General features: G+C 41.7%; 1 protein-coding gene across 2 annotated transcripts in view; it reads right to left on the bottom strand.

The window, feature by feature from the left end:
• The window catches only part of IQCK (IQ motif containing K), a 100,143-nt gene that overhangs the window by 36,618 nt on the left and 35,931 nt on the right, over window positions 1-27,594 (bottom strand). For both annotated transcript variants that reach the window (XM_073647614.1, XM_073647615.1), the window contains exons 5-7: window positions 16,380-16,432; window positions 15,923-16,000; window positions 7,772-7,856 (exon numbers count right to left, since the gene is read on the bottom strand). In XM_073647614.1, the coding sequence (XP_073503715.1) occupies window positions 7,772-7,856; window positions 15,923-16,000; window positions 16,380-16,432 (216 nt within the window). The remainder of the gene's footprint in view (window positions 1-7,771; window positions 7,857-15,922; window positions 16,001-16,379; window positions 16,433-27,594) is intronic.

Raw genomic sequence — 27,594 nt, 5'->3', positions numbered from 1 at the left:
TCGGACCCCCATATATCTAATATTGATGGCCAATCCTAAGGACAGGCCATCAATTTGAAAAGGCTAAATAGGACACATGAACTGTCAGGAATAATCCATGTCTTGAGGTGCCAGGAAGGCCGGAGTTAATTCAGTAAGCGAGTGCACTGCTGTCTTTCTAGAAGATATAGGAGCAGCTCTATGCTGCGGACACAGAGCATGGCCCACTGCACTTGACAATGACTGACTGTGTAGTTTGCAGCAATGCTGAGTCCTGCAGTGGTATTGTCACAGCTAATTAACGTTACTGGGGGCATTAGTGTCAAACCTTGGGAATTGGAGAAAATGTTAACACAGTATGCATGCAAAATACGGCTCATCTCTTACCACAGTCACCACTGGCCAGTACAGGAGAGGAACGCCGAGGAGAGGACATTGTCACATACAGTCTCGAGGTCTCGTGATGAAAATTACATTTTAGGATTTATTTTTTAAATACTGTAAGCATTGTGCAGACTAACATAATAGTGACGTGATGCCACACTAGCATGTGATTCCATCATTTCTATTGGGAGGTTTCTGGGCTGTGTGACATGGTCCGTGTGGCGTTAAAAACCTTAAAGGGTGAGTGGCATTTCATAACGTGCTATGTGTTTCTCATTAGATGGGTTCCCCAGGTCTTAGATACTGATGACCTATCCTTAGGATCAGCTGGTAGCAGTTTCCACCATGGGTGGAAGTACACAGTGCTGGGACAGCACGGCTCAGTACACTGCATAGTGGCCGCACTTAGGTACTGCAGCTGTCCACCAATTCACTTCAATGGCTGAGCTGCAGTACCCTAGAATGGCCACTATACAGTGTATGGAGCTGTGGTGTGGAGGCCCCTTAAGGGCCCCATACACATTAGATTAATGTCGGCTGAACCCGCTGATATCGACGGGTTCAGATTGCTATTCAAAGTGCACATTTTTATCACACTGCATGAGCCCATCTGCCGGCGGCAAGGCAGACTCTTCAGGTGGCAACCTACACTAATAGATTGACATCTCCTGAGCCGAGGCCAACAACTATAAAGGACAGATAGCCTCCAACACTAATTAATAGCAGCCCTTGGCAATTTGATCAGATTGTGAGCTAAGTACCTCAATGTTTTAATCATAGTTTATATGGCAGCAAGCGACTTCTTCCTCTCTCCTCTGCTTCCTAAACTCATTAACAACTCTGAAAAAAACAGCTGATATCCATCTTGTTCAAAGCAAAGCGGGCTGTCAGGTTACAGAACCTATTAAAACCTATGGAAAAGGGATTTGGGATGAGGACAGAGGAGCAGGGAGAGTCACTGACACAGGGAGAGAAAAGGAACCATGTTGAAGTTTCTAGCAAGCAATTTATCTCATCACAGAGCTGGAGTCACAGCTACACTGCTCTGTACATTTATATAATGTCCCCCATGCATCTGCTGCTTCTGTATGTTACATAGACACAGGAAAGTGTCTCAATTTTCAAAGTCATGAAAATACAGAAAAATCTTTAAATGAGAAGGTGTGTCCAAACTTTTGGTCTGTACTGTGTATATATATATATATATATATATATATATATATATATATATATATATATATATATATATATATATATTTATATTTATATATATATATATACACACACACACACACACACACACACACACACACACTGGTATATATTTAGATGCTGTAAAAATTGGATTTCTTTCAATGAGCAGTAATACTAATTATGCACAATACAATGTGACTTTCTTCTGAAAAGTTGGCTTGGACCCTTACATATCACACTTAGGTGATAATAAGACATAATCGTTATATAAATCAGCACCAATATAACTGCAAAATTTTAAAGTCCCTAGTAACTAACACAAGGGTTAGCGTATTAACCTATGGATCATTGGGAGGATCGATATTCAATTTAGGTCTATACCGCTGCACTTGGGGAATCCAGGATAATGGGACATACGCAGACGAGCTTACCTTGCATAAAGGATAACCAGGCTGAGCAAAGTGGTGGGAAGTAAATTTGATGTACTGACAATTTAAGCAGTTGGATTAGATGTAAAAGGTTTTCCATGCACAAAAAAAAGCTAAAAAAAAAATCTAACTGTGTCTGTAATAAGTCACCAACCCCTCTTTTTACCTTTTATATTATTTTTTAGTAGCTCTAGTTCAGTCCCCTGCAGCCATCTTTGTGGTTTGTTATTGTTTACACAATTGCAAGTTCTCCTTCTGTCCTCTAGACTACATTTCCCAAGATGAAGTGCTCACTCACTTCCACCTTCAGTGCTCAGACCATCCTGAGACTCCTATACAGTCTCAAGAAGGATAAATCACTGCACACACACATCTCCTACCATTCCTGCCACTTGACTTATTATGGGCTATTCTAAGACTCTCTTGCAGTCAGTAATGTTACAGGTACTGACATAACATAGGCTCAGTGTACTTTACGGAGGCTATGAGTACGACAATGGATTCACGTATTATGATGTAATTTAGCACGTTGAAATGCCCCGAATCATCCCTCTGGCTAGAGTAGCAAGCTGGTAAGATGACTTGTTCTCTGTGAAACCTGCAGTATTTTTGTGCCCTCCTTGATCTCCCTCCCTCTAAAAATGGCAGAGGATCACAGGCCATGACCTCCATGACATTACTGTTCAGAGCTCACTGCAGAGCTTTTGGCTTAGCCGTTTTAAGCACAGACAGGAGATCTCTGTACTCTGTGCTTTGAACAGAATGTAGCAGGACGGAGCAGGAGGTGATATCACCATATGTAACAGCTAAGGAATAGAGCATAATATTAAAAACACGTAAATTACGAAGTTTTGTCATTTTCATAGCCTTTACAATGCATTACCTCCTTCGCGACCACGTTATGTAAAATTACATCATATGGTTGCGGCAGGTGTATGGAGAGGGCTCAGCAACTGAGTACACACCATAAGCGGCAGCAGTCAGCTGTTTTACATTCAGCATCTGCCTGCAATAGTAGCAGCCACAGATTGCTCAAATTGCCATTGTTAACCATTTAAATGATCACTCACTGGCACCCATCTTGTCCCCACGATGGTTAGCATGACAGCTGGGGTTCGGCTGAAGTCCTCCTATAAACCCAAGTCTGTGGCTGGGCTTCACAGGAGAATAGCAATTTAACTATACACAGGTGCTTCTCACAAAATTAGAATATCATCAAAAAGTTAATTTCTTTCAGTTCTTCGATACAAAAAGTGAAACTCATATATTATATAGAGTCATTACAAACAGAGCGATCTATTTCAAGATTTAAGTCTGTTAATGTTGATGATTATGGCTTACAGCCAATGAAAATACAAAAGTCATTATCTCAGTAAATTAGAATACTTTATAACAACAGCTTGAAAAATGATTTTAAAACCCAAAATGTGTCCTACTGAATTGTATGTTCAGTAAATGCACTCAGTACTTGGTCGGGGCTCCTTTTGCATCAATTACTGCATCAATGCAGTGTGGCATGGAGGCGATGGAATGAAATTTCCATCTCCAAAAACCTTGTCGGCAGAGGGAAGCATGAAGTGCTCTAAAATTTCCTGGTAGACGGCTGCGCTGACTTTGGTCTTGATAAAACACAGTGGACCTACACCAGCAGATGACATGGCTCCCCAAACCATCACTGATTGTGGAAACTTCACTCTAGACCTCAAGCAGCTTGGATTGTGGCCTCTCCACTCTTCCTCCAGACTCTGGGATCTTGATTTCCAAATGAAATGCAAAATTTACTTTCATCTGAAAACAACACCTTGGACCACTGAGCAACAGTCCAGGTCTTATTCTCCTTGGCCCAGGTAAGACGCTTCTGGCATTGGCTATTGGTCATGAGTGGTTGACACAAGGAATGTGACACTTGTAGCCCATGTCCTGGATACGTTTATGTGTGATGGCTCTTGAAGCAATGACTCCAGCAGCAGTCCACTCCTTGTGAATCTCCCCCAAATTTTTGATTGGCCTGTTTTTTAAATTCCTTTCCAGGCTGCAGTTATCCCAGTTGCTTTTGCACCTTTTTCTACCACACTTTTTCCTTCCACTCAACTTTCCATTAATATGCTTGGATACATCACTCTGTGAACAGGCAGCTTCTTTAGCAATGACCGTTTGTGGCTTACCCTCCTTGTGGAGTGTGTCAATGACTGCCTTCTGGACATCTGTTAAGTCAACAGTCTTCCCCATGATTGTGGAGCTTACTGAAACAGTCTAAGGGACCTTTTTAAATGCTTAGGAAGCCTTTGCAGGTTTTTTTTTTAATTATTCTGATTTACTGAGATAATGACTTTTGTGTTTCATTGGCTGTAAGCCATAATCATCAACATTAACAGAAATAAACACTTGAAATAGATCCCTCTGTTTGTAATGACTCTATATAATATATCAGTTTCACCTTTTGAACTGAAGAACTTAAATAAATTAACTTTTTGATGATATTCTAATTTAGTGAGAAGCACTTGTACTTCAATACTGTCAGATGGAAGCATATAATATAAGCGGCCAAATAATTGAAGATTCAAGTCTCCTAAGAAGACTAAGAAATAAAGTAAAAATAGAACAAAAAGTTATTTTTTTTTTAAATAAGTTTAAATCACGCTCCTTTTTACATAAAAATTAAAAATAAATAAATATATTTGATATTTCTGCATCTGTAAAAATCCATTCTATCAAGATATACCGTAACATTATTTATTCGTTAAAGACCAAAAAAGAAAAGAAAAAAAAAAAGTCCAAATGCAAGTACTGTATTTTTTTTTTCGGGCGCTGCACTCCTCAAAGAATGTAATAAAAAATGCAATAAAAATGCAACATGTACTGCACAATGGTATCAGTAAAAACATAATCTCGACGCGCACAAAATAACCCATCATATAGCTCCATGGATAGAAAAATAAAAAAGTAGCAGGTCTCAAAAAAAATGGCTGTACGAACTCCAAAAAATGTTATTTATTGTTTTCTTAGGCCACGTTCACACATTCAGTATTTGATGAGTTTTTACTGCAGTATTTGTAAGCCAAAATGAGGCGTGAAACTGTAATAATGATGGACTGTTCTGATGCGTTCCTACCCCTGAAGACAACAATTTCGCTATGTGTACAGTATTGTGGTTTCTCTTTGTAATGTGAATAGTGATGTGTGACGGTAACGTACAGCCTACAAGAATGTAAAGTGTTAATGTGCAGGGTAAGCATAGGATTAGACTAGAGATAGCATAAGTATGGTTTATATAGTTAAATGGTTTAGCAATAGCATAGGACATAAGATAAAGAAGATATACAGTCATATGAAAAAGTTTGGGCACCCCTATTAATCTTAAGCTTAATGTTTTATAAAAATTGGTGTTTTTGCAACAGCTATTTCAGTTTGATATATGTAATAACTGTTAGACACAGTAATGTTTCTGCCTTGAAATGAGGTTTATTGTACTAACAGAAAATGTGCAATCTGCATTCAAACAAAATTTGACAGGTGCATAAGTATGGGCACCCTTATCATTTTCTTGTTTTAAATACTCCTACCTACTTTTTACTGACTTGCTAAAGCACTTTTTTTGGTTTTGTAACCTCATTAAGCTTTGAACTTCATAGCCAGGTGTATGCAATCATGAGAAAAGCTACTTAAAGTGGCCACTTTGCAAGTTGTTCTCCTGTTTGAATTTCCTCTGTAGAGTGGCATCATGGGCTCCTCAAAAAAAACTGTCAAATGATCTGAAAACAAAGATTATTCAACATAGTTGTTCAGGGGAAGGATACAAAAAGCTGGCTCAGAGATTTAACCTGTCAGTTTCCACTGTGAGAAACATAGTAAGGAAATGGAAGAACACAGTGACAGTTCTTGTTAAGGCCAGAAGTGGCAGGCCAAGAAAAACATCAGAAAGGCAGAGAAGAAGAATGGTGAGATCAGTCAAGGACAATCCTCAGACCACCTCCAGAGAGCTGCAGCATCAACTTGCTGCAGATGGTGTCACTGTGCATCGGTCAACTATACAACGCACTTTGCACAAGGAGAAGCTGTATGGGAGAGTGATGCGAAAGAAGCCGTTTCTGCAAGCATGCCACAAACAGAGTCCGCTGAGGTATGCAAAAGCACATTTGGAGAAGCCAATTTCTTTTTGGAAGAAGGTCCTGTGGACAGATGAAACCAAGACTGAGTTTTTTGGTCATACAAAAAGGCGTTATGCATGGTGGCAAAAAAAACACAGCACTCCAAGAAAAACACTTGCTACCCACAGTAAAATTTGGTGGAGGTTCCATCATGCTTTGGGGTTGTGTGGTCAATGCTAGCACTGGGAATCTTGTTAAAGTTGAGGGACGCATGGATTCCACTCAGTATCAGCAGATTCTTGACAATAGTGTTCAAGAATCAGTGATAAAGTTGAAGTTACGCAGTGGATGGATCTTTCAGCAAGACAATGATCCAAAACACCGCTCCAAATCTACTCAGGCATTTATGCAGAGGAACAATTGCAATGTTCTGGAATGGCCATCCCAGTCCCCAGACCTGAATATCATTGAACATCTGTGGGATCATTTGAAGAGGGCTGTCCATGCTCATCGACCATCAAACTTAACTGAACTGGAATTGTTTTGTAAAGAGGAGTGGTCAAAAATACCTTCATCTAGGATCCAGGAACTCATTAAAAGCTACAGGAAGCGACTAGAGGCTGTTATTTTTGCAAAAGGAGGGTCTACTAAATATTAATGTCACTTTTCTGGTGAGGTGCCCATACTTATGCACCTGTCAAATTTTGTTTGAATGCAGATTGCACATTTTCTGTTAGTACAATAAACCTCATTTCACGGCAGAAACATTACTGTGTCCAACAGTTATTACATATATCAAACTGAAATAGCTGTTGCAAAAACACCAATTTTTATAAAACATTAAGCTTAAGATTAATAGGGGTGCCCAAACTTTTTCATATGACTGTAGTTAATAGATAGAACTAGCCCAGTGGGTGGGAACTAGTGTTAATAAAAGGTGGGCACTTCCTGATCTAGGTAGGAGATAGAGAATTGCAGTATCAAGGCCAAGTTTGGGTGCAGTGGGCTGCTAGGGTCAGCATGTACCAGTCGTTGAAGGCAGTGGGCAACCCTACTGGAATCCCGTGTGAACGCCCCTGTCATGTCCGGAGCCCAGGGTCTGGCAAAGGTGCTACCGGACACATCGTGTCCTCTGCCGTACAGTGGAAGATGGACAGGGACCCGTGTAGATGGAAGGTGGTGGATCCCAGGTGCACTGCTGGAGTGGACAGGAAATCCCTGCGGCTGACGGAGTCAGTGGGCTTAGGGGTAGTCCAGGAAGAACGCGTGGTAGAGCTGAAGATGAGTTGTACTAAGGAAGAAACATGAAATGCCGTGCCCTATCCCATATGTCACCGCCTGATGAACTAGAACTGACCAATAAGCGTTTGCCTGCTGTAAAGAACTTGGTATCCCCTGGATTTTGTGCGGCAGCTCCTGAGGATAGAGGCCTGGAGGCAGCGGAGGCCTACAAGTGAGTGATATCCCCCCACACCAGATAGCAGCTTGGTCATGACTACCACTCTGGTCCAAAACAATCAGAGGAAATGTATAATAGAAACACGTCACCACTTCTGTATTTATCACCCACTCCTGGTTTTGGTTTACAAATACTGATGCAAAATACTGACCAAATACTGAACGTGTGAACGTGGCCTCAAGAATGTTAATGGATGACTTGAGCAGAGAAGTGATTTATATATGTCAACGAGATGTTACCTGGTATCCTCTCCAGAACGACTGGATAAGTAATGCTGCCTCCTCTTCAGACAGGAGAAGAGACAGAGGAATGGGTGGTCTTGGACTGAAACAAAAAAAAATGTACCCCAGTAAGTTTTTTGATAGCTTCCTAAATATCTATAATTATTAGATTTGTTGCATTGGTCTTACAAATGTCCCTAAGGCCAAGTTCACACGTTCAGTATTTGGTCAGTATTTTACATCAAGATCTGTAAGACAAAACCTGAGGAAAAGTATAATAGAAACACATCACCACTTCTGTATTTATCACCCACTCCTGGTTCTGGCTACAAATACTGAGGTCAAAAACTGACCAGATACTGAATGTGTGAACGTGGCCTAAGGGTTGTACATCTCAGAGTCATAATTTGGCTGTAAAAAAAAAAAAAAAAAAAAGCATCAACTGCCATCTCCATAATGGGAAAGTCTGTCTGCACCGAAGACATATTTTACCCATGAATTGGAAGTGAATTATCAGTTCATGAGGAGAAAGAAGTAGATTTCGCTAATAAAATATATGACAAAGTTTGTCATTTTCATGTGTGTTATTGATTTATGAAGAAAAATTATATGGCGGTTACTCTCTAAGTTGTGCAGTCAAAGTCACAGCCTTGTATATGAGCCTTGTGACTCCGCCATGACAGATGGACGGATTTAATAGAATGCCAATGACAGGTGATCACAATGTGCACCCACCCAGTCGCAGGCCTGTAGACTCCAGGACAAAGAAGAGTCTGATCCTATCACAAAACATCTTCTGTCTCAGGAGATGAAACATGTTAATTTGGAATATCCTTTATTATTCGGGATATTCCTTGTGGCTTTCAAGCAGCCGCCAATACGCATTATAGCTGGAGATAATGGGAGGTAATTTCAATCTGACAGGAACGTATTGTCTCTTCTATAACGGCCTCCATTGTGTTCACTCAATCAATCAAAACTAGGACAAGGGGTCAGGAGCGTATTCAAGTCACTGGAGAGTCTCCTGCATGGATGTGCTGCGTGTGTATGAGAAAGAAGGAAAAACAAGGTGCAAGCTGGTCACATGTAGAGAAAGCATAAGGAAGCCATAAAAGTACAAAATCAGAATACCCCTCAAATATATATACACTGTGTGCAGAATTATTAGGCAAGTTGTATTTTGGAGGATTATTTTTATTATTGATCAACAACTATGTTCTCAATCAACCCAAAAGACTCATAAATATCCAAGCTTAATATTTTTGGAAGTTGGAGTGTATTTTTTTAGATTTGGCTATCTTAGGAGGATATCTGTTTGTGCAGGTAACTACTACTGTGCAGAATTATTAGGCAACTTAATAAGAACCAAATATAATCCCATCTCACTTGTTTATTTTCACCAGGTAAACCAATATCAGTGCACAAAATTTAGAAATAAACATTTCTGACATGCAAAAACAAAAACCAAAAACAATAGTGATCAATATAGCCACCTTTCTTTATGATGACACTCAGCAGCCTTCCATCCATCGATTCTGTCAGTTGCTTGATCTGTTTTCGATCAACATTGTGTGCAGCAGCCACCACAGCCTCCCAGACACTGTTCCGAGAGGTGTACTGTTTTCCCTCCCTGTAAATCTCACATTTTATGATGGACCACAGGTTCTCTATGGGGTTCAGATCAGGTGAACAAGGGAGCCATGTTATTATTTTTTCTTCTTTTAGACCTTTACTGGCCAGCCACGCTGTGGAGTAGTTGGATGCATGTGATGGAGCATTGTCCTGCATGAAAATCATGTTTTTCTTGAACGATACCGACTTCTTCCTGTATCACTGCTTGAAGAAGTTGTCTTCCAGAAACTGGCAGTAGGTCTGGGAGTTGAGCTTCACTCCATCCTCAACCCGAAAAGGTCCCACAAGTTCATCTTTGATGATACCAGCCCATACCAGTACCCCACCTCCACCTTGCTGGCGTCTGAGTCGGAGTTGAGCTCTCTGCCCTTTACTGATCCAGCCTCTGGCCCATCCATCTGGCCCATCAAGAGTCACTCTCATTTCATCAGTCCATAAAATCTTTGAAAAATCAGTCTTAAGGTATTTCTTGGCCCATTCTTGACGTTTTATCTTATGTTTCTTGTTCATAGGTGGTCGTTTTTCAGCCTTCCTTACCTTGGCCATGTCCCTGAGTATCGCACACTTTGTGCTTTTTGATACTCCAGTAACGTTGCAGCTCTGAAATATGGCAAAACTAGTGACGAATGGCATCTTGGCAGCTTCACGCTTGATTTTCCTCAATTCATGGGCAGTTATTTTGCACCTTTTTTAGCCAACAAGCTTCTTGCGACCCTGTTGGCTATTTGCCATGAAACGCTTGATTGTTCGGTGATCACGCTTCAAAAGTTTGGAAATTTCAAGACTGCTGCATCCCTCTGCAAGACATCTCACAATTTTGGACTTTTCAGAGCCCGTCAAATCTCTCTTCTGACCCATTTTGCCAAAGGAAAGGAAGTTGCCTAATAACTAAGCACACCTTATATAGGGTGTTGATGTCATTAGTCAACACCCCTCCTCATTACAGAGATGCACATCACCAGATTTACTTAATTGGTAGTTGGCTCTCAAACCTATGCAGCTTGGAGTAGGGCAACATGTATAAAAAGTATCATGTGATCAAAATACTCATTTGCCTAATAATTCTGCACGCGGTGTATGTAATATCCACAATATCCGCCATAAATGAATAGTAGATCCCAACGATGCATAGTAGATCCTAACAATGGAACCCGCCTCTATCTCAGTAACAGGGCCAAACTGCACTGCTTTTCGTGAAGCAGTGGTCAAAAGTCCCATACAAATGAAGGTTCATCTCTTGCCAAGAGTCAGGGCCCTGTTCTTGAGAAAAAAAGCAGGTACCATTGGCGGGATCTGCATCTACTATACATTTACGCCTGATGAGAATACCCCTTTAAATGTATGGTGCACGAGCCTATGGGAAAATGGGCTCTTCACGGCACTTTCTAAAGACAATAGGGTCGAATCATCAAAGCTATTTCACCAAATGACTGGCATAAATTGCTTTGAAAAGTCACAAAGCATCATGTGAATGGGGAGCAAAGGCGAGCCTATCTGGTCTGATTCCCCAGAAGATCTACTGTAGCACAAATTGCTAAAAAACAAAAACAATGCTGGCTATGATAGAAGATTGTCAGAACGTCATATATCACAGCTTACTGTGTATAAGGCTGTATGTCCGCAGACAGGTGTGAGAGCCCATGCTGACCCCTGTCCAACTATAACAGGGGTCTCAAACACGCGGCTGTGGTTGCTCTCGCGGTCTTCACATGGAGGATGGAAGCTGGAATGGAGTCCCACTTTTGTCTTGGCAGAGATTGCAGCAGATTAGTTTGGATGTCATGAAGAGTCCTTCACAAGGAAATGTCACACCGATCCTACTCCTGGGATTTGGGGTGGCATAATATATGGTAGCCGGACCCTTCTAGTCTTCACTCCAGATAAGCTAACAGCTCCGCATTACTTTGATTTGGTCATGGAACTTGTGTTGTGACCATTTGTAGAAAGTGTCCCATGACAGATTTTTCAACACCACCACACCATGCCTCAGGTTGAACGTCCTACTGTGATCAGCCTCTATGGCCTAAACGTGCTACCATGACCTGCAGTGTCTCCAAACACTTGTTGTGAGAAAAGCATCCAGCTCTTTTTTAAATGCTGTTATAGTGTCGGCCATCACTACTTCTTGTTGTTGGGCATTCCACAGTCTGACTGTAAAGAACCCTTTCCTATTTAGCTGTCGGAATCAGCTTTCCTCCGGATGTAATGAGTGCCTCTTTATCCTTACTATGGTCTACGGAAGGAACAATTTGTGTGCAAGTCCTTTGTATTGACCACACATACTGTATATATGAGATCTCCTCTGAGACGTCTTTTTTCTTAAGCTAAACAAGCCCAACTTTTCTAACCTCTCATCAGAGGAGAGGCCTTCCATCTCATATAAAAATCTAGTAGCCCGCCTTTGAACTGACTCTAACTTCTGAATATCCTTTTAAAAATCTGGAGCCCATATTCTAGATGTGACCTCACCAATGATTTATAGAGGGGGAACAATACGTTGGGATCACAGGATTTAATTCTCTTTTTACACATCCTAAAATGTTGTTTGCTTTTGCAGCTGCTGCTTGACTGCTCGTGGTTGTTCATCTGTCTCTGTAAAACAAACCTAATAGTGCATTTACAATGGCCAATAGATCGAGAATGACGTTCCTAGTAATATTCGCTTCCAATTATCAGCCTGTCTAAACCGATTTATGATCGCCCTCTCCCATTCACCTGTATGTCCTGAGCCCTCTCCCATTCACTTGCATGTCCTGAGCCCTCTCCCATTCACTTGTTTTTCCTGAGCCCTCTCCTATTCACTTGCATGTCCTGAGCCCTCTCCCATTCACTTGTATTTCCTGAGCCCTCTCCCATTCACTTGTATGTCCTGAGCCCTCTCCTATTCACTTGTATTTCCTGAGCCCTCTCCCATTCACTTGTATGTCCTGAGCCCTCTCCTATTCACTTGTATTTCCTGAGCCCTCTCCCATTCACTTGTATGTCCTGAGCCCTCTCCTATTCACTTGCATGTCCTGAGCCCTCTACCATTCACTTGTATTTCCTGAGCCCTCTCCCATTCACTTGTATGTCCTGAGCCCTCTCCTATTCACTTGCATGTCCTGAGCCCTCTCCCATTCACTTGTATTTCCTGAGCCCTCTCCCATTCACTTGTATGTCCTGAGCCCTCTCCTATTCACTTGTATTTCCTGAGCCCTCTCCCATTCACTTGTATGTCCTGAGCCCTCTCCTATTCACTTGCATGTCCTGAGCCCTCTCCTATTCACTTGTATTTCCTGAGCCCTCTCCCATTCACTTGTATGTCCTGAGCCCTCTCCTATTCACTTGCATGTCCTGAGCCCTCTCCCATTCACTTGTATTTCCTGAGCCCTGTCCCATTCACTTGTATGTCCTGAGTCCTTTCCCATTCACTTGCATGTCCTGAGCCCTCTCCCATTCACTTGTATTTCCTGAGCCCTCTCCCATTCACTTGCATGTCCTGAGCCCTCTCCCATTCACTTGTATTTCCTGAGCCCTCTCCCATTCACTTGTATGTCCTGAGCCCTCTCCTATTCACTTGTATTTCCTGAGCCCTCTCCCATTCACTTGTATGTCCTGAGCCCTCTCCTATTCACTTGTATTTCCTGAGCCCTCTCCCATTCACTTGTATGTCCTGAGCCCTCTCCTATTCACTTGTATGTCCTGAGCCCTCTCCCATTCACTTGTATGTCCTGAGCCCTCTCCTATTCACTTGTATTTCCTGAGCCCTCTCCCATTCACTTGTATGTCCTGAGCCCTCTCCCATTCACTTGTATGTCCTGAGCCCTCTCCCATTCACTTGTATGTCCTGAGCCCTCTCCCATTCACTTGTATGTCCTGAGCCCTCTCCTATTCACTTGTATTTCCTGAGCCCTCTCCCATTCACTTGTATGTCCTGAGCCCTCTCCTATTCACTTGTATTTCCTGAGCCCTCTCCCATTCACTTGTATGTCCTGAGCCCTCTCCTATTCACTTGCATGTCCTGAGCCCTCTACCATTCACTTGTATTTCCTGAGCCCTCTCCCATTCACTTGTATGTCCTGAGCCCTCTCCTATTCACTTGCATGTCCTGAGCCCTCTCCCATTCACTTGTATTTCCTGAGCCCTCTCCCATTCACTTGTATGTCCTGAGCCCTCTCCTATTCACTTGTATTTCCTGAGCCCTCTCCCATTCACTTGTATGTCCTGAGCCCTCTCCTATTCACTTGCATGTCCTGAGCCCTCTCCTATTCACTTGTATTTCCTGAGCCCTCTCCCATTCACTTGTATGTCCTGAGCCCTCTCCTATTCACTTGCATGTCCTGAGCCCTCTCCCATTCACTTGTATTTCCTGAGCCCTGTCCCATTCACTTGTATGTCCTGAGTCCTTTCCCATTCACTTGCATGTCCTGAGCCCTCTCCCATTCACTTGTATTTCCTGAGCCCTCTCCCATTCACTTGCATGTCCTGAGCCCTCTCCCATTCACTTGTATTTCCTGAGCCCTCTCCCATTCACTTGTATGTCCTGAGCCCTCTCCTATTCACTTGTATTTCCTGAGCCCTCTCCCATTCACTTGTATGTCCTGAGCCCTCTCCTATTCACTTGTATTTCCTGAGCCCTCTCCCATTCACTTGTATGTCCTGAGCCCTCTCCTATTCACTTGCATGTCCTGAGCCCTCTCCCATTCACTTGTATGTCCAGAGCCCTCTCCTATTCACTTGTATTTCCTGAGCCCTCTCCTATTCACTTGTATTTCCTGAGCCCTCTCCTATTCACTTGTATGTCCTGAGCCCTCTCCTATTCACTTGTATGTCCTGAGCCCTCTCCTATTCACTTGTATTTCCTGAGCCCTCTCCTATTCACTTGCATGTCCTGAGCCCTCTCCTATTCACTTGTATATCCAGAGCCCTCTCCTATTCACTTGTATGTCCTGAGCCCTCTCCCATTCACTTGTATGTCCTGAGCCCTCTCCCATTCACTTGTATGTCCAGAGCCCTGTATAACGACACAAAGTCTATTAGCTTTTTACATGTAGTGGGCATCCTCTGTGACCCCCTACTTATAATTTACAGTAAGGAGTAGATTATCCCATATGCTGTATTATAAAACACTGATGTATTCACTGGACCGCATTGCTTTGTGCTGCGCTACTGCCAAGATGAATCCTGTTCTTGCAAATGAGAAGTACGACATCAAGTTCCGAGCTGTTTAAAGTGCTATGATAATGTATTTATTGTCAGGAGGCTGCCTGATGAGTGATCGTCTAATGATGATGAACACAGGCTCCGACCAAACACATCCAGTGCAAAGTGTTTAATAGCTGCAGGGAGAGGGCTTCACTTACATAGCAAAACCGCTCAGGCTATACTATATATTCATTATAAAGATTCGATTTCTGTTCCTACAACTTCTGCTAATGCTTTTCTCCCAATCACAAGTGGATGCATAGATTCAGAAGAAAACATATATTTCATTTTTCACTAATTGCTTGCACTATGTTAATTTTGCAGCAGGTAAGCCCCATATAGATGTATCCTAAAACTTGTATTAAAAGGGGTTGTCCAGGCTTGACACAAGAGACTGCAGTTACTCTATGTGACTACAGACTTCAGAATCATGACAGAGTGTGGAGCGCACGCTGTCAGGATTCCCGGTATTGCCAGTGAGAGCGAGCGGTCTTTTGACCACATTATTATTATTATTTAGTATTATAGTGCCATTTATTCAATGGCACTTTACATGTGTGATCCATGCAATTTGCAAACTTGCGGTCACGTGTCGACTAGACGTGTCTCTCAATAGAAGTGCATTGAGAGAAGCTAGATAAGTCTAGTTGGCATGTGACTACAAGTTTGTAAATTGCATGCATGTGGTCAAAAGACCGCCTGCTCTCACCGGCAATACTTGGAATCCTGACAGCGTGCACACACCCCGTGACAACCCCTTTATTTAATACTGATTTAATGAGGGTAATTGTATTTTTCTATAATAAAGGCCTGCATGAATAACAAGTGTGCTGAAAAAAGTAGACAAACTGACAGTTAGTGGAAGGGCAATGAACAGGTAAAATAAAACTGCTCATCTTTTGTAATGCAGCCATGACCACTCTGCAGGGTCCGGTTTCATTCTATACAATACTTTGTAATGGCATATAGTAAAATCCTCAGTCAAATCCATAACGAAATCTGCAAGTAAAACATGTGGATTTTGTAGCGGACTTCTTGTTAGCAAATCTGGGGTGGAAATTTTTCGCAACTTGAGAACATAACCTGAATGTCAGGATCTTATCATGGTTAGTAAAGTTAAGGAAAAGATTTGCAAGATCCCGGCCAAATGGTCATGTCGCTAAACTGAGCCAGTCGGATCTGGGTGCCTCTTCGTATTACGTCATGACATGGATCGTCATGGGGCCTACTAATCAGAAGAGACACCGGGATACTGGCAGGAAGTAAGTTTGCAGTACTCAGGTCCGGCTGCCACAACGTGCCAACGTGTCCGCTGTGCCAGGGTCCTGTGAGTCTCTATTATTTACTACTTACTGATCTTTTAACCATTCTTGAACAAATGGAATCTCAAAGAAGTCTTTACTCTGATGATCTTTCCTTAATGGATTCTTACTGAAAGACAGAAAGAAATACAATGTATTTATACCCACAACTCATTGCAAATAACCCTTGGATACATTTAGATTGGCCAAGGGGAGAGTTAGTTTTAAGCAATTGGCTGTTTCCCAAGATTCCAGCCTATGGGGGGCACAGTTCTCGGCTGCAACATATATCTTCAAAGGGGCTGTCTCTATTTTGTTTGAAATCCAGTTTTTTTTTATAAAAGTGTTAGATTTTTTTAAAAAATAAATTGGAAAAAAATTAAGATCCTGTACCTTAGATGGTCCCGGGGGGTCCGTGCCCTTTATTGTCTTTGGGACCAGATGAATTGCAATTCACCCATTGACAATAATCCTTCGCTAAACAGAACAGTCGTTAGTGATCTACTTACTTATATAACCACTGAGTGAGGAAGTCACAAGCAATAAATTTCGTCCTTTTTCTCTACAAAAAAAAACAAAAACACAATTTATTAAAACGGTATATTGACTTTGGTCTTTGTTACTGATTATTTCACTTTGTAGCTTTTGGAGGATAAAACTGCATATATTATTAAACAGATCACTCGGACCCAATCAGGCTGGTGTACTTACCTTGAAAACCCATGTAAGAATGGCTGTATTTTTTTGTACTCTTTTAAAGCTGATCTGACCTAGAGCTATGTTAAAAACATCATGGCACTGAATATATTTGTATATAGACCTAAAAAAGGTGTTCATCTTGTAAAAAAAGACTAGTCTTATGAGGTGCATGTACTGAGGACCTCTGTAAGCGGATGGCTCGCAGAGACGTAGACTTTTTTACCGTTGAGGATATACCGTAATTGTGAAGAAGGCGTAGGGGAAGCTTTGCAAAGGGTGAAATTTGCACTTAAATTGACTTTCTATGCATCTGCATTTCTCAGCCAGCAACGAACAGAAAAATCATGGAGCCACCATAGCAAAAGTCCAGGTTGGACCTATACCATTCCACCCCAACCTCCCACTACCACCCCCAAAAAAAATCATTTGGTGGAGTGGGCAGGGTCACGGCGCATAGGCGCAGACACAGAATTTCAAAGAAAGGGTGAGGGAAATTTATTGCAGCACATACATAGTAATATTACCCCTATTGAAGCCCCATAGTGTTCTCCTCCACTGCGATACTCCTTTCATGCCCCCCATAGAGTATGATGCTCTTCAAATTTCCCCCCACACACAGTATGATAGCTTCACAGTGAATTCCTATACACAAATTTTTCCACAGTATCCCCTAAACGTACAGCATGATAACCTCAAAGTGCCCCCAGTAAAGTATGATGCCCCCACAATGTATTAAGCTGATACTGTGCCCCCCAACACAGTATGATGTCAAAAAGTCCCTCCCCCAACACAGTAGGATGGCTAGCACAGACCACCCCACACATTATGATGACAACAACACAGTATGATGGTCTCCATAGTCTCCTGGACAGTATAATGCCCCCACTAGTACTGTACAGTGTGTGGACTGATGAGACTCAGACACACAGGCTAAATGGCGGTGCGGGGAGCCAATGGCTCCCTGTTCCACCATTGTATTTATCTATGAGAAAGCCGCCTACTGACACATCTTCTGGTGGCTTATCCAAGGGAGAACAATCCGAACAATACCTGATCGACACCTCTCCTGACCAGCATTTGGCTGGCGCCCCCATACACATTTGACCATCAGCCAAACCTGTCGATTTCGGTAGGTTCGGAAGACATAAGTCGAATGTGTATGAGGCAGCTTTAGTATCTATGGTTTGTGACTGGATAGCTAAATAGCAGTAGAGAACAGCGTGCTATGTGCGGTAACAATGAAAGGGATGTACACGGAGGGTCATTAGTTCACGGCCAAAAGCTACAAACAGCTGAACAGGGGAACTGGATGTTGTTAGGAAAAATCTGACACATAACCTGACCTACATTCACGAACCTCTGGCACCAACTGTGTCCAATTTTAACATTAAGAGAAACACAGGAAGCATTCACAATGTGAATTGTTTGCTGTGGGATCTTTTTATTTTTCTGAAGCAAGAATGTGTATGAAGCACTCCTGACCCAAAATTCCAAAATCCATCACACGTGTCTTTACTGTGCAATTTTTTTATTTTTTTTTTAATTATATTTTTCATCTCAGAAAATTTAGAAAAAAAAAAAATAGTAAAAAATACCGTATATAGGAAACGGTTTATAAGGGACGCACAGAAAACCTTGTACAGCAAACTCACACACGTCATAAAGTTATCCGGAATGAGATAGTAGTCAAGACATCTAACTGCGAGGGAACATTGTGGGTGAAGAACTAAGAGTGTAAAAAAGCTGCAAAAACACAGAAACAATTGACAAACTGCAGCTCTGAAAAAAAGGTGTGCATGAGATTCTGGAAGCTTTTGCTGGTACTGTAAAAATCAGCTTTTAATTTGCATAAAAAAATGCAGCAAAAAAACCCCCAAAAAAACGCTGCATGTGAATGTCAGTTCTTTCAGCGTTTTTGCTACTTTTTTTTCACTCATAGAAAGCAACAAGAAAATGCAAAAATGCTTACAGTATTTTTTGCTGTGTTTTGGTGAATAAGGCCACGTTTTGGCTTACAAATACTCATGTAAAAAACGCAACGTGTGCACGTGGCCTCGAATTAATCCTATTAGACATGTACTGTAGACAAATCACACTTGTAATCCACACCCAAACAAAAGAAGGTGATAAAAAAAACCTGCAAAAAACAACAAAAAAAGCAGAAATAAAACAGCAAAGCCTGCATTTTGAAAGCCACGTTTTGGCTAGAGAAAAAAACATTGTAAAAACGCTAAGTGTGAACATAGTCTAAAAGCGAGTCTGTCCGCTCTACTGCTTTCTTCATACAGAACATCTGCATTTCTCTATTGTAATCCTTGTTATTATCATTGCGCACACAGAACTCCTCATTAGTAAAATACAAAGGGGTTGTCTCATCATCATCAATGTTCAGGAGCGCTCCAATTCTCTGCCTCCTGCTTGCCGGAGCAGTTTGCCACTGATTGATTGACAGTTCATGTTAATGGCATGGTTGCGCCGCTGGACCAAACTGCATGCTTTCTGATAACACGAGCAGAGGCAGATTTGCCCCTACTGCATTGGAAGAGCGCAAGGACACTGCAGCTAGATGGATCCAGAGATCTGGCCAGCTTCAGAGCAGCACGACCAAGCTCTATTGGAAAGAGCTTGCAAGTACTGCACTCCTTGCCCAAGAGGCCGGCCTTCTATGATAAACTGCAGCACTGACCAGTAACCTATGCAATGAGCAGAAAACAATTCAACTAAATATACAACCAATACAATCTTACCCATTTAATATGAGAATAACCCGTTAAGGTGGTTATGCACATTAGTCTAAAAGTTGATAAAAAAAATAGATGATTACAATCAAAATGTTCATTCACAGTGTGAAATCTAACAATGAACAACAGCTTTAGCTGACTTCACTCTAATGTGTGACCACTTTTAACCCCATAAGTAACAGACCCTGGTGGCAAGTGACTAGCTCCAAAGTCAGTCCAGATTGGGATGGCTTCTGCTTGACTTGTGTCAGAGCCTGAATCCAGCAGAGCTTCCTATAATACCATGGTAGACTAGTCCAGTTCTGACTGTGATCATTGCAACCATGTAATGTTGCCAAGAGCATGTGTATCAAGATGGTATGAAGAAATAGAAAGACTTGACGAAAAAATAAAGTAATTGTGCAGATTTACTCGTCTAGTCTAATTTTAGACAGAATAAATTTAGACTAGGCAGTCTAAAAATGCACCATATTTATCACAATGGCTTATGCTGGATCATAAATGTGGCTCATCTTTAGGCACTTTACAGCAATTCTTGGTTGGTTTAGGTTATGTCAATTATTTGCCACGCATCACCTGAAGCCATGCCACTTTTCACAAAGTTAAAACCCCTTTGCCACAAAAACACTCCCACTTGAGTGAGGGGCAAAAAGTGCCTAAGACACGTAATAAATGTGGCGAAAGTCACCAAAGCATGTCAGTACTACCACTTTAAAAGTTATTATTTACAGAAGAAGGAACACAATTCTCCTTCACAATCACTGGGATCTATGTATAAAATGTTAAGATAGTAGCCCAGTGATTTATTTTTTATTAATCCTATCACTAATCCTTCTCGCTCTATGATATACTGTATATAATTCAGGTAGCATTAATTTATTTTTTTGTTTCTTGCCATCTTGAAACTCATAGATTCCTAGTCAGGTTATCTCATGGTAAGTTGGAGAAGTGTTAGTGTAGGGAATACCATTGGGGGAGGAAGATCAACCTATGTTAGTAAAGGGGGTCACCACCAAAACTGCTTGTATGAAGTCCACAAAACAAAAACACACATCACAGTTAATGATGATGACTACACAGTTCCTGTCACAGAACTAAAATGTAGATCAGAGTTCAGCCTTCCTCCCTATGTACTTGATACAGAAGGGAGGATAGTCACCATATTAGCACAACAGGAAGAGATGGTACTGGAGGTAGTTGGTCATGTGATGGTGTACTGATGCATCATGGGACAGATAGGGAAATACAGGAATAAAATGCAGTGTGAGATTTGATGAGGGATCCATAAGAAGAACAGAGGTCTAGAAATGAGTCATACTTTGATACTGCATTATTTTTATTCTATTCATCTACGCTTTTTATGTGGTTTTAGGTGGAGTCACCATTTAAGGGATGATGACAGTCATACACCTGTGCTATGACAGCTGTGACCAAAACTTACAAATGCAGCTGAATGGGATTTAAAAGAATAGACCAGCTGTATACCCCTGAATCCACAACGAACACTGACGTGGACAGAATATAATAAGCAGGATATATATTTAATACTATTAATCCAGAAGATCTACTGTTGTCTCCAGCCTATGAATAACGCAACATTCCCACACTTTACAAATACATGCCACTATTTAGCGTTCAATGAAGCTCAAACAGACTTCTAAGAAATGGACATCACTGGTAAACGAGTGGATGCTAACCCTGTCCTGCACACCACCTCTCACGTGAGCCTTGACAGTTGTATTGGTATCTTTATAGCAGATAAATGCCTTTTAAAGGGTTACTCAAGTTAGGAAACCAATTTACGTACACACTTTGGTTTTGAATTTCTTGATCTGGAGGACCCGTCCTGTCCTGCATTACACATACACAATCCATAGATTTGAACAGAAGCAGTGTAATGCTTAATTTCTCTTCCGGAGGCACTGCAGGAAAACTGAATGCTTCCATACAAATAACAGCTGATTGCTGGGAGTCCCAAAGGAAGATCCTTTGTAAACAGCTTCTTGTCAAAGTACGTATTGTGGAAAGCGAAAAACTCCTTAAAAAGTGCAGTCCGATTATTTTTATGGGCCCATTTCCAATTGCCGATTTTTATCCAACACTCAGATCCAAATTAGACATGTCGCCAATTTTTTTGTGGACTACTTGGGGCGAGGAAAAAAAAAATAAAAATCGGACATGAGCAGAGCCCCACAGACTATCATAGGTACAAGTGCTATCTGTGAAAACCACAGATAGCAATTGTACGTGGAAATCGGACGTGTGAACGAGCCCTTAGAATTAGAGTATGTTCTTTCACATGAAACATCCAGTCAATAAAAATGCAATAATACTGGTATGATTTACATTCTGGTTACATGTATTATCCCATAATCCTTCTTCAATTATGGACTCGAAATTGAAAGGTCACATTTAATTTAGGCTGCTCTCAGAGCAGAGACTTAGTAGAGAGTCATCCTGTGATCAGATTACCCAATTTTTTTTCCATGGAGAGGATAAAAGTATCTATGTTGGCTTAGTTACTAAGTAAATATCTGTTCATTTATTTGACATCATCGGACTTCCTCTGGGTGCTCACCAAATAAATGACTCTCCCGGAGTTACAGAAAGTTCAGATATCGTGTGTCCAATATACAGAAAAGTAACATAACACGGTAGAGGTGGCAGTGATCTGCATGTCTGCGATTTCCAGGAGAAGAACTGCCTAGAACAGAGGCTGCAATGCAAAGTGAACTCACAGCACCAGCAGAGGAACCTAAAGGGGTGTAAGGTGGCTGTTAGACAAATGGGGGATGGGAGATAAACCTGGAGTAATGCTTTAGTACATATAGTACAATAGGTTAATCGGCCATGACAGATTGATAATGAGCAGCTGAACGGCTGCTCACCATATCTCCACCCCTGGGTGTGGTTCGTTTGTAAAATGAGACCTATTTGTCTCACACATGTCTGTGTGTATGGGGGTGTGCAGATCTCCTGGATTGTGTGCCTTTGCTAAAGGACTAAGAATCAGGACTCTAAGTCAGGTGGACTAACCAGCACTACTGTATGGACTTTTTGCTTTATGTCAAACAAGGGCTGTATTTGAGTTTCCTGTGATGTGGTTTATGAGGACTGAAATAAACCAGCCGGACGTTTAAGTAGAAACGGTTCCTGTGACACCTCATATTGCTCCCAAGTGAGTAGCATTGTTACAAGGGTTTTTCGGGACTTTTACATTGATGGCCTATTCTTAAGATGGCTCATCAAAATCTGATCAGTGGGGGTGCGACACCCAGCACCCCCGCCGATTAGCTGATCCCAGCAGCAGGCACTATACAGTTTATGGAGCTGAGCTGTGCAGCTGCGCAACTCAACACTTCCTGCAGGCAATTAGAACAGCTGATCGGCAGGGTGCCGGGTGTCGCACCCTCACCAATTAGATACTGATCAGCCAGCCTAAGAATAGGCCATCAATGTAAAAGTCCCAGACAACCCCTTTAAGCATTACATGGTGAACAATGCTTTGCAGATGCTCTTTGTAATGGGTTGTAAAATACCTATTAAAAATGTATTTTAAAATGGGTTTTAATAATTCGACAACTCCTTTAACACCTTAAGGACTGGCCGATTTTTAGCTTCTGCACTTTTAATTTTTTTCTCCCCTTCTTCCAAGAGCCATAACCCTTTTTTTATACACAGTTGAAACCAGAAGTTTACATACAGTATATAAAAAGACACATATGCAGGTTTTTCTCAACATCCGACATGAAATCAGAATAAACCTTTCCCATTTTAGGTCAATTAGGATTACCATCATTTTTAATATTCCCCAAATGCCAGAATAATGAGAGAGAGAGAGAGAGAGAGAGAGAGAGAGAAAGAGAGAGAGAGAGAGAGAGAGAGAGAGAGAGAGAGAGAGAGAGAGTGAGAGAGAGAGAGAGAGAGAATGTTTAAGACATTTTTATTACTTCCTGAAAAGTCAAAGGTTTCTATACATTTCATTAGTATTTGGTACCATTGCCCTCAAACTGAATGACTTGGGTCAAATGTTTGGGATATCCTTCCACAAGCTTCTCACAATAGTTGGTCAGAATTTGGGCCCATTCCTCCTGACAAAACTGATGTAACTGATCCAGGTTTGCAGGTCGCCTTGCTCGCACCTGCCTTTTCAGCTTTGCCCATAAATTTTCAATAGGATTGAGATCATGGCTTTGTGATGGCCACTCCAAAACATTGACTTTGTTATCCTTACGTCACTTTATTACCATTTTGGCAGTATGTTTCGGGTCATTGTCCATTTGGAAGACCCATTTCCGCCCAAGCTTTAACTTCCTGGCTGATGTCTTGAGATGTTGCTTCAGTATTGCCACATAATCTTCTTTTCTCATGATGCCATCTATTTTGTGAAGTGCACCAGTCCATCAAGATGTTGCTTCAGTATTGCCACATAATCTTATTCTCTCATGATGCCATCTATTTTGTGAAGTGCACCAGTGCCTCCTTCAGCAAAACAACTCCACAACATGATGCTGCCACCCCCGTGTTTCACAGTTGGGATGGTGTTTTTAGGCTTCCAAGCTTCTCCCTTTTTCCTCCAAAAGTAACAATGGTCATTATGCCCAAAAAGCTTAATTCTAGTTTCATCAAACCACAGACATGTCTCCAAAAATTAAGGTCTTTGTGCCGGTGTGCATTTTAAAACATTAATCTGGCTTTTTTATATTTCTTTTGGAGTAATGGCTTCTTCCTGGCAGAGTGGGCTTTCAGCCCATGTTGATACAGTACTCATTTCACTGTGAATATTGACACAATCTTACCAGCTTCCACCATCATCTTCGCAAGGTCTTTTGCTTTTGTCCTTGGGTTTATATGCACATGTCGGACCAAAGCACATTCATCTCTGGGACACAGAACCCATCTCCTTCCTGAGCAGTATGATGGCTGGACATTCCCATCTTGATTGTACTTGCGTATAATTGTTTGTACAGATGAACGAGGCACCTTCAGGTACAGGTGCTTCTCACTAAAATTAGAATATCATCAAAAAGTTAATTTATTTCAGTTCTTCAATACAAGAGGTGAAACTCATATTATATAGAGTTATTACAAACTGGGTGATCTATTTCAAGTGTTTATTTCTGTTAAAGTTGATGATTATGGCTTACAGCTAATGAAAACACAAAAGTCATTATCTCAGTAAATTAGAATAATTAAACAAAAAACACCTACAAAGGCTTGCAAAGCGTTTAAAAAGGTCCCATAGTCTGTTTCAGTAGGCTCCGCAATCATAGGGAAGACTGCTGACTTGACAGATGTCCAAAAGGCAGTCATTGACACACGCCACAAGGAGGGTAAGCCACAAAAAGTCATTGCTAAAGAAGCTGGTTGTTCACAGAGTGCTGTACCCAAGCATATTAATGGAAAGTTGAGTGGAAGGAAAAAGTGGTAGAAAAAGGTGCAAAAGCAACCGGGATAACCACAGCCTTGAAAGGATTGTTAAGAAAAGGCCATTCAAAAATTTGGGGGAGATTCACAAGGAGTGGACTGCTGCTGGAGTCATTGCTTCAAGAGCCGCCACACACAGATGTATCCAGGACATGGGCTACAAGTGTCGCATTCCTTGTGTCAAGCCACTCATGACCAATAGACAACACCAGAAGCGTCTTACTTGGGCCAAGGAGAAAAAGACCTGGATTGTTGCTCAGTGGTCCAAGGTGTTGTTTTCAGACGAAAGTAAATTTTGCATTTCATCATTTGGAAATCAAGGTCCCAGAGTCTGGAGGAAGAGTGGAGAGGCCACAATCCAAGCTGCTTGAGGTCTAGTGTGACGTTTCCACAATCAGTGATGGTTTGGGGAGCCATGTCATCTGCTGGTGTAGGTCCAGAGTTTTATCAAGACCAAAGTCAGCGCAGCCGTCTACCAGAAAATTTTAGAGCACTTCATGCTTCCCTCTGCTGACAAGCTTTTGGGAGATGGAAATATCATTCTCCAGCAGGACTTGGTACCTGTCCACACTGCCGAAAGTACCAATACCTGGTTTACACACAACAGTATCACTGTGCTTGATTGGCCAGCAAACTCGCCTGACCTTAACCCCATAGAGAATCTATGGGGTATTGTCAAGAGGAAGATGAGAGACACCAGACCCAACAATGCAGACGAGCTGAAGGCTGCTATCAAAGCAACCTGGGCTTCCATAACCCCTCAGCAGTGCCACAGGCTGATCGCCTCCATGCCACATTGCCGCATTGATGCAGTATTTGATGCAAAAGGAGCCCCGACCAAGTATTGAGTGCATTTACTGAACATGCATTTCAGTAGGCCAACAGTTCGGATTTTAAAAGCATTTTTCAAGTTGTTGTTATAAAGTATTCTAATTTACTGAGATAATGACTTTTGTGTTTTCATTGGCTGTAAGCCATAATCATCAACATTAACTCCTTGTGAATCTCCCCCAAATTTTTGAATGGCCTTTTCTTAACAATCCTTTCAAGGCTGTGGTTATCCCGGTTGCTTTTGCACCTTTTTCTACTACACTTTTTCCTTCCACTCAACTTTCCATTAATATGCTTGGATACAGCATTCTGTGAACAGCCAGCTTCTTTAGCAATGACCTTTTGTGGCTTACCCTCCTTGTGGAGTGTTTCAATGACTGCCTTCTGGACATCTGTTAAGTCAGCAGTCTTCCCCCTTATTGTGGAGCTTACTGAAACAGACTAAGGGACCTTTTTAAATGCGTAGGAAGCCTTTGCAGGTGTTTTTTGGTAATTATTCTGATTTACTGAGATAATGACTTTTGTGTTTTCATTGGCTGTAAGCCATAATCATCAACAGTAACAGAAATAAACACTTGAAATAGATCACGCTGTTTGTAATGACTCTATATAATATACGAGTTTCACTTTTTGTATTGAAGAACTGAAATAAATTAACTTTTTGATGATATTCTAATTTTATGAGAAGCACCTGTATATTGAAATTGTACCCAAGTATGAGCCAGACTAGTGCAAGTCCACAATTCTCTTCCTGATATATTGGCTGATTTCTTTAGACTTTCCAATGATGCTACACAAAGAAGCAGTGTGTTTCAGGTGTGCATTAAAATACATCCACAGGTGTGTCTCTAATTAACTCAGATGTTGCCAAAAAAAAACCAGAAGCTTCCAAGCACATGACATCATCATATGGGCAGTCTAGAATTGTTTAAAGGCATAGTAATCTTAGTGTATGTAAACTTTTGACATTGCAGTAAGTAATAAAAATGCCTTAAAGCATTCTCTCTCTCACATTATCTCATTATTATGTAACATATCATCAAATAGACCGTCTCCTATGATGCCCAGCCACAGCTTGAGATTCATAGACATTCTCACATGGTAGGTATAGGTAGCGTCAGAAATTCCCCGGCGGCCATGGCAATTGGCGCTGACAGCGATGCACCCTGAGCCTGAAGGACAGTTTGAATTTCTTTGAAACTTGATTGGGGCTGTTTAACCACCATCCAGACTATCCTGCGTTGCGACATTTCATCAGTTTTTCCCTGCCGCCCACATCTAGGGATATTAGCTACAGTGCCATGGGTTGTAAACTGCTTGATTATGCTGTGCACCGTGGACAAAGGAACGTCAAGATCTCTGGAGATGGACTTGTAACCTTGAGAATGTTGATATTGTTCAACAATTTTGGTTCTCAAGTCCTCAGACAGTTCTCTTCTCCTCTTTCTGTTCTCCATGCTTAGTGTGGCACACACAGACACACAATGCAAAGATAGAGTCAACTTCTCCACTTTTAATCTGATTTCAGGTGTGATTTTCATATTGCCCACACCTCTTACCTGCCACAAGTGAGTTTGAATGAGCATCACATGCTTGAAACAAAGTTGTTTACCCACAGTTTTGACAAGGTACCAACAATTTTGTCCAGACCATTTGTGGGGTTTTGTGTGAAATGATTTCCAACTTGCCTTTTTTTCCCTCAGTATTTTTGTATTGTCCCAATACACACAATGGAAATAAACATGAATATATACTGTATGTAATGCACACGCCCGAACTGACTGGCGTGTGCATGTTTATGTAGTGATTCCATTGTGCCATGAACCGGAGAGTGCCTGGAGGGGCGTAACTAAGTATCTGCCCGATCCGACCAAGGTCGCACGACGGCATACGACGCCAGTGCACCAGGGAGGAACCGAGCAGAGGAACCAGGGTCTACTCCAGGTCAGACTCCGGACACGGCTGTTGACCCACACCGGGGAATACTGGAACAGGCAGACTAGAGCGCAGGCTGGGTAGGGTCCAG

The sequence above is a fragment of the Phyllobates terribilis genome, unplaced genomic scaffold (genome assembly GCF_046119375.1).
Source record: "Phyllobates terribilis strain yellow unplaced genomic scaffold, ASM4611937v1 Scaffold_9__5_contigs__length_417890890, whole genome shotgun sequence".
Taxonomy (NCBI): domain Eukaryota; kingdom Metazoa; phylum Chordata; class Amphibia; order Anura; family Dendrobatidae; genus Phyllobates; species Phyllobates terribilis.
The sequence above is the reverse complement of the archived record's forward strand: the minus strand, read 5'-3'. Positions and strand labels throughout refer to the sequence as shown.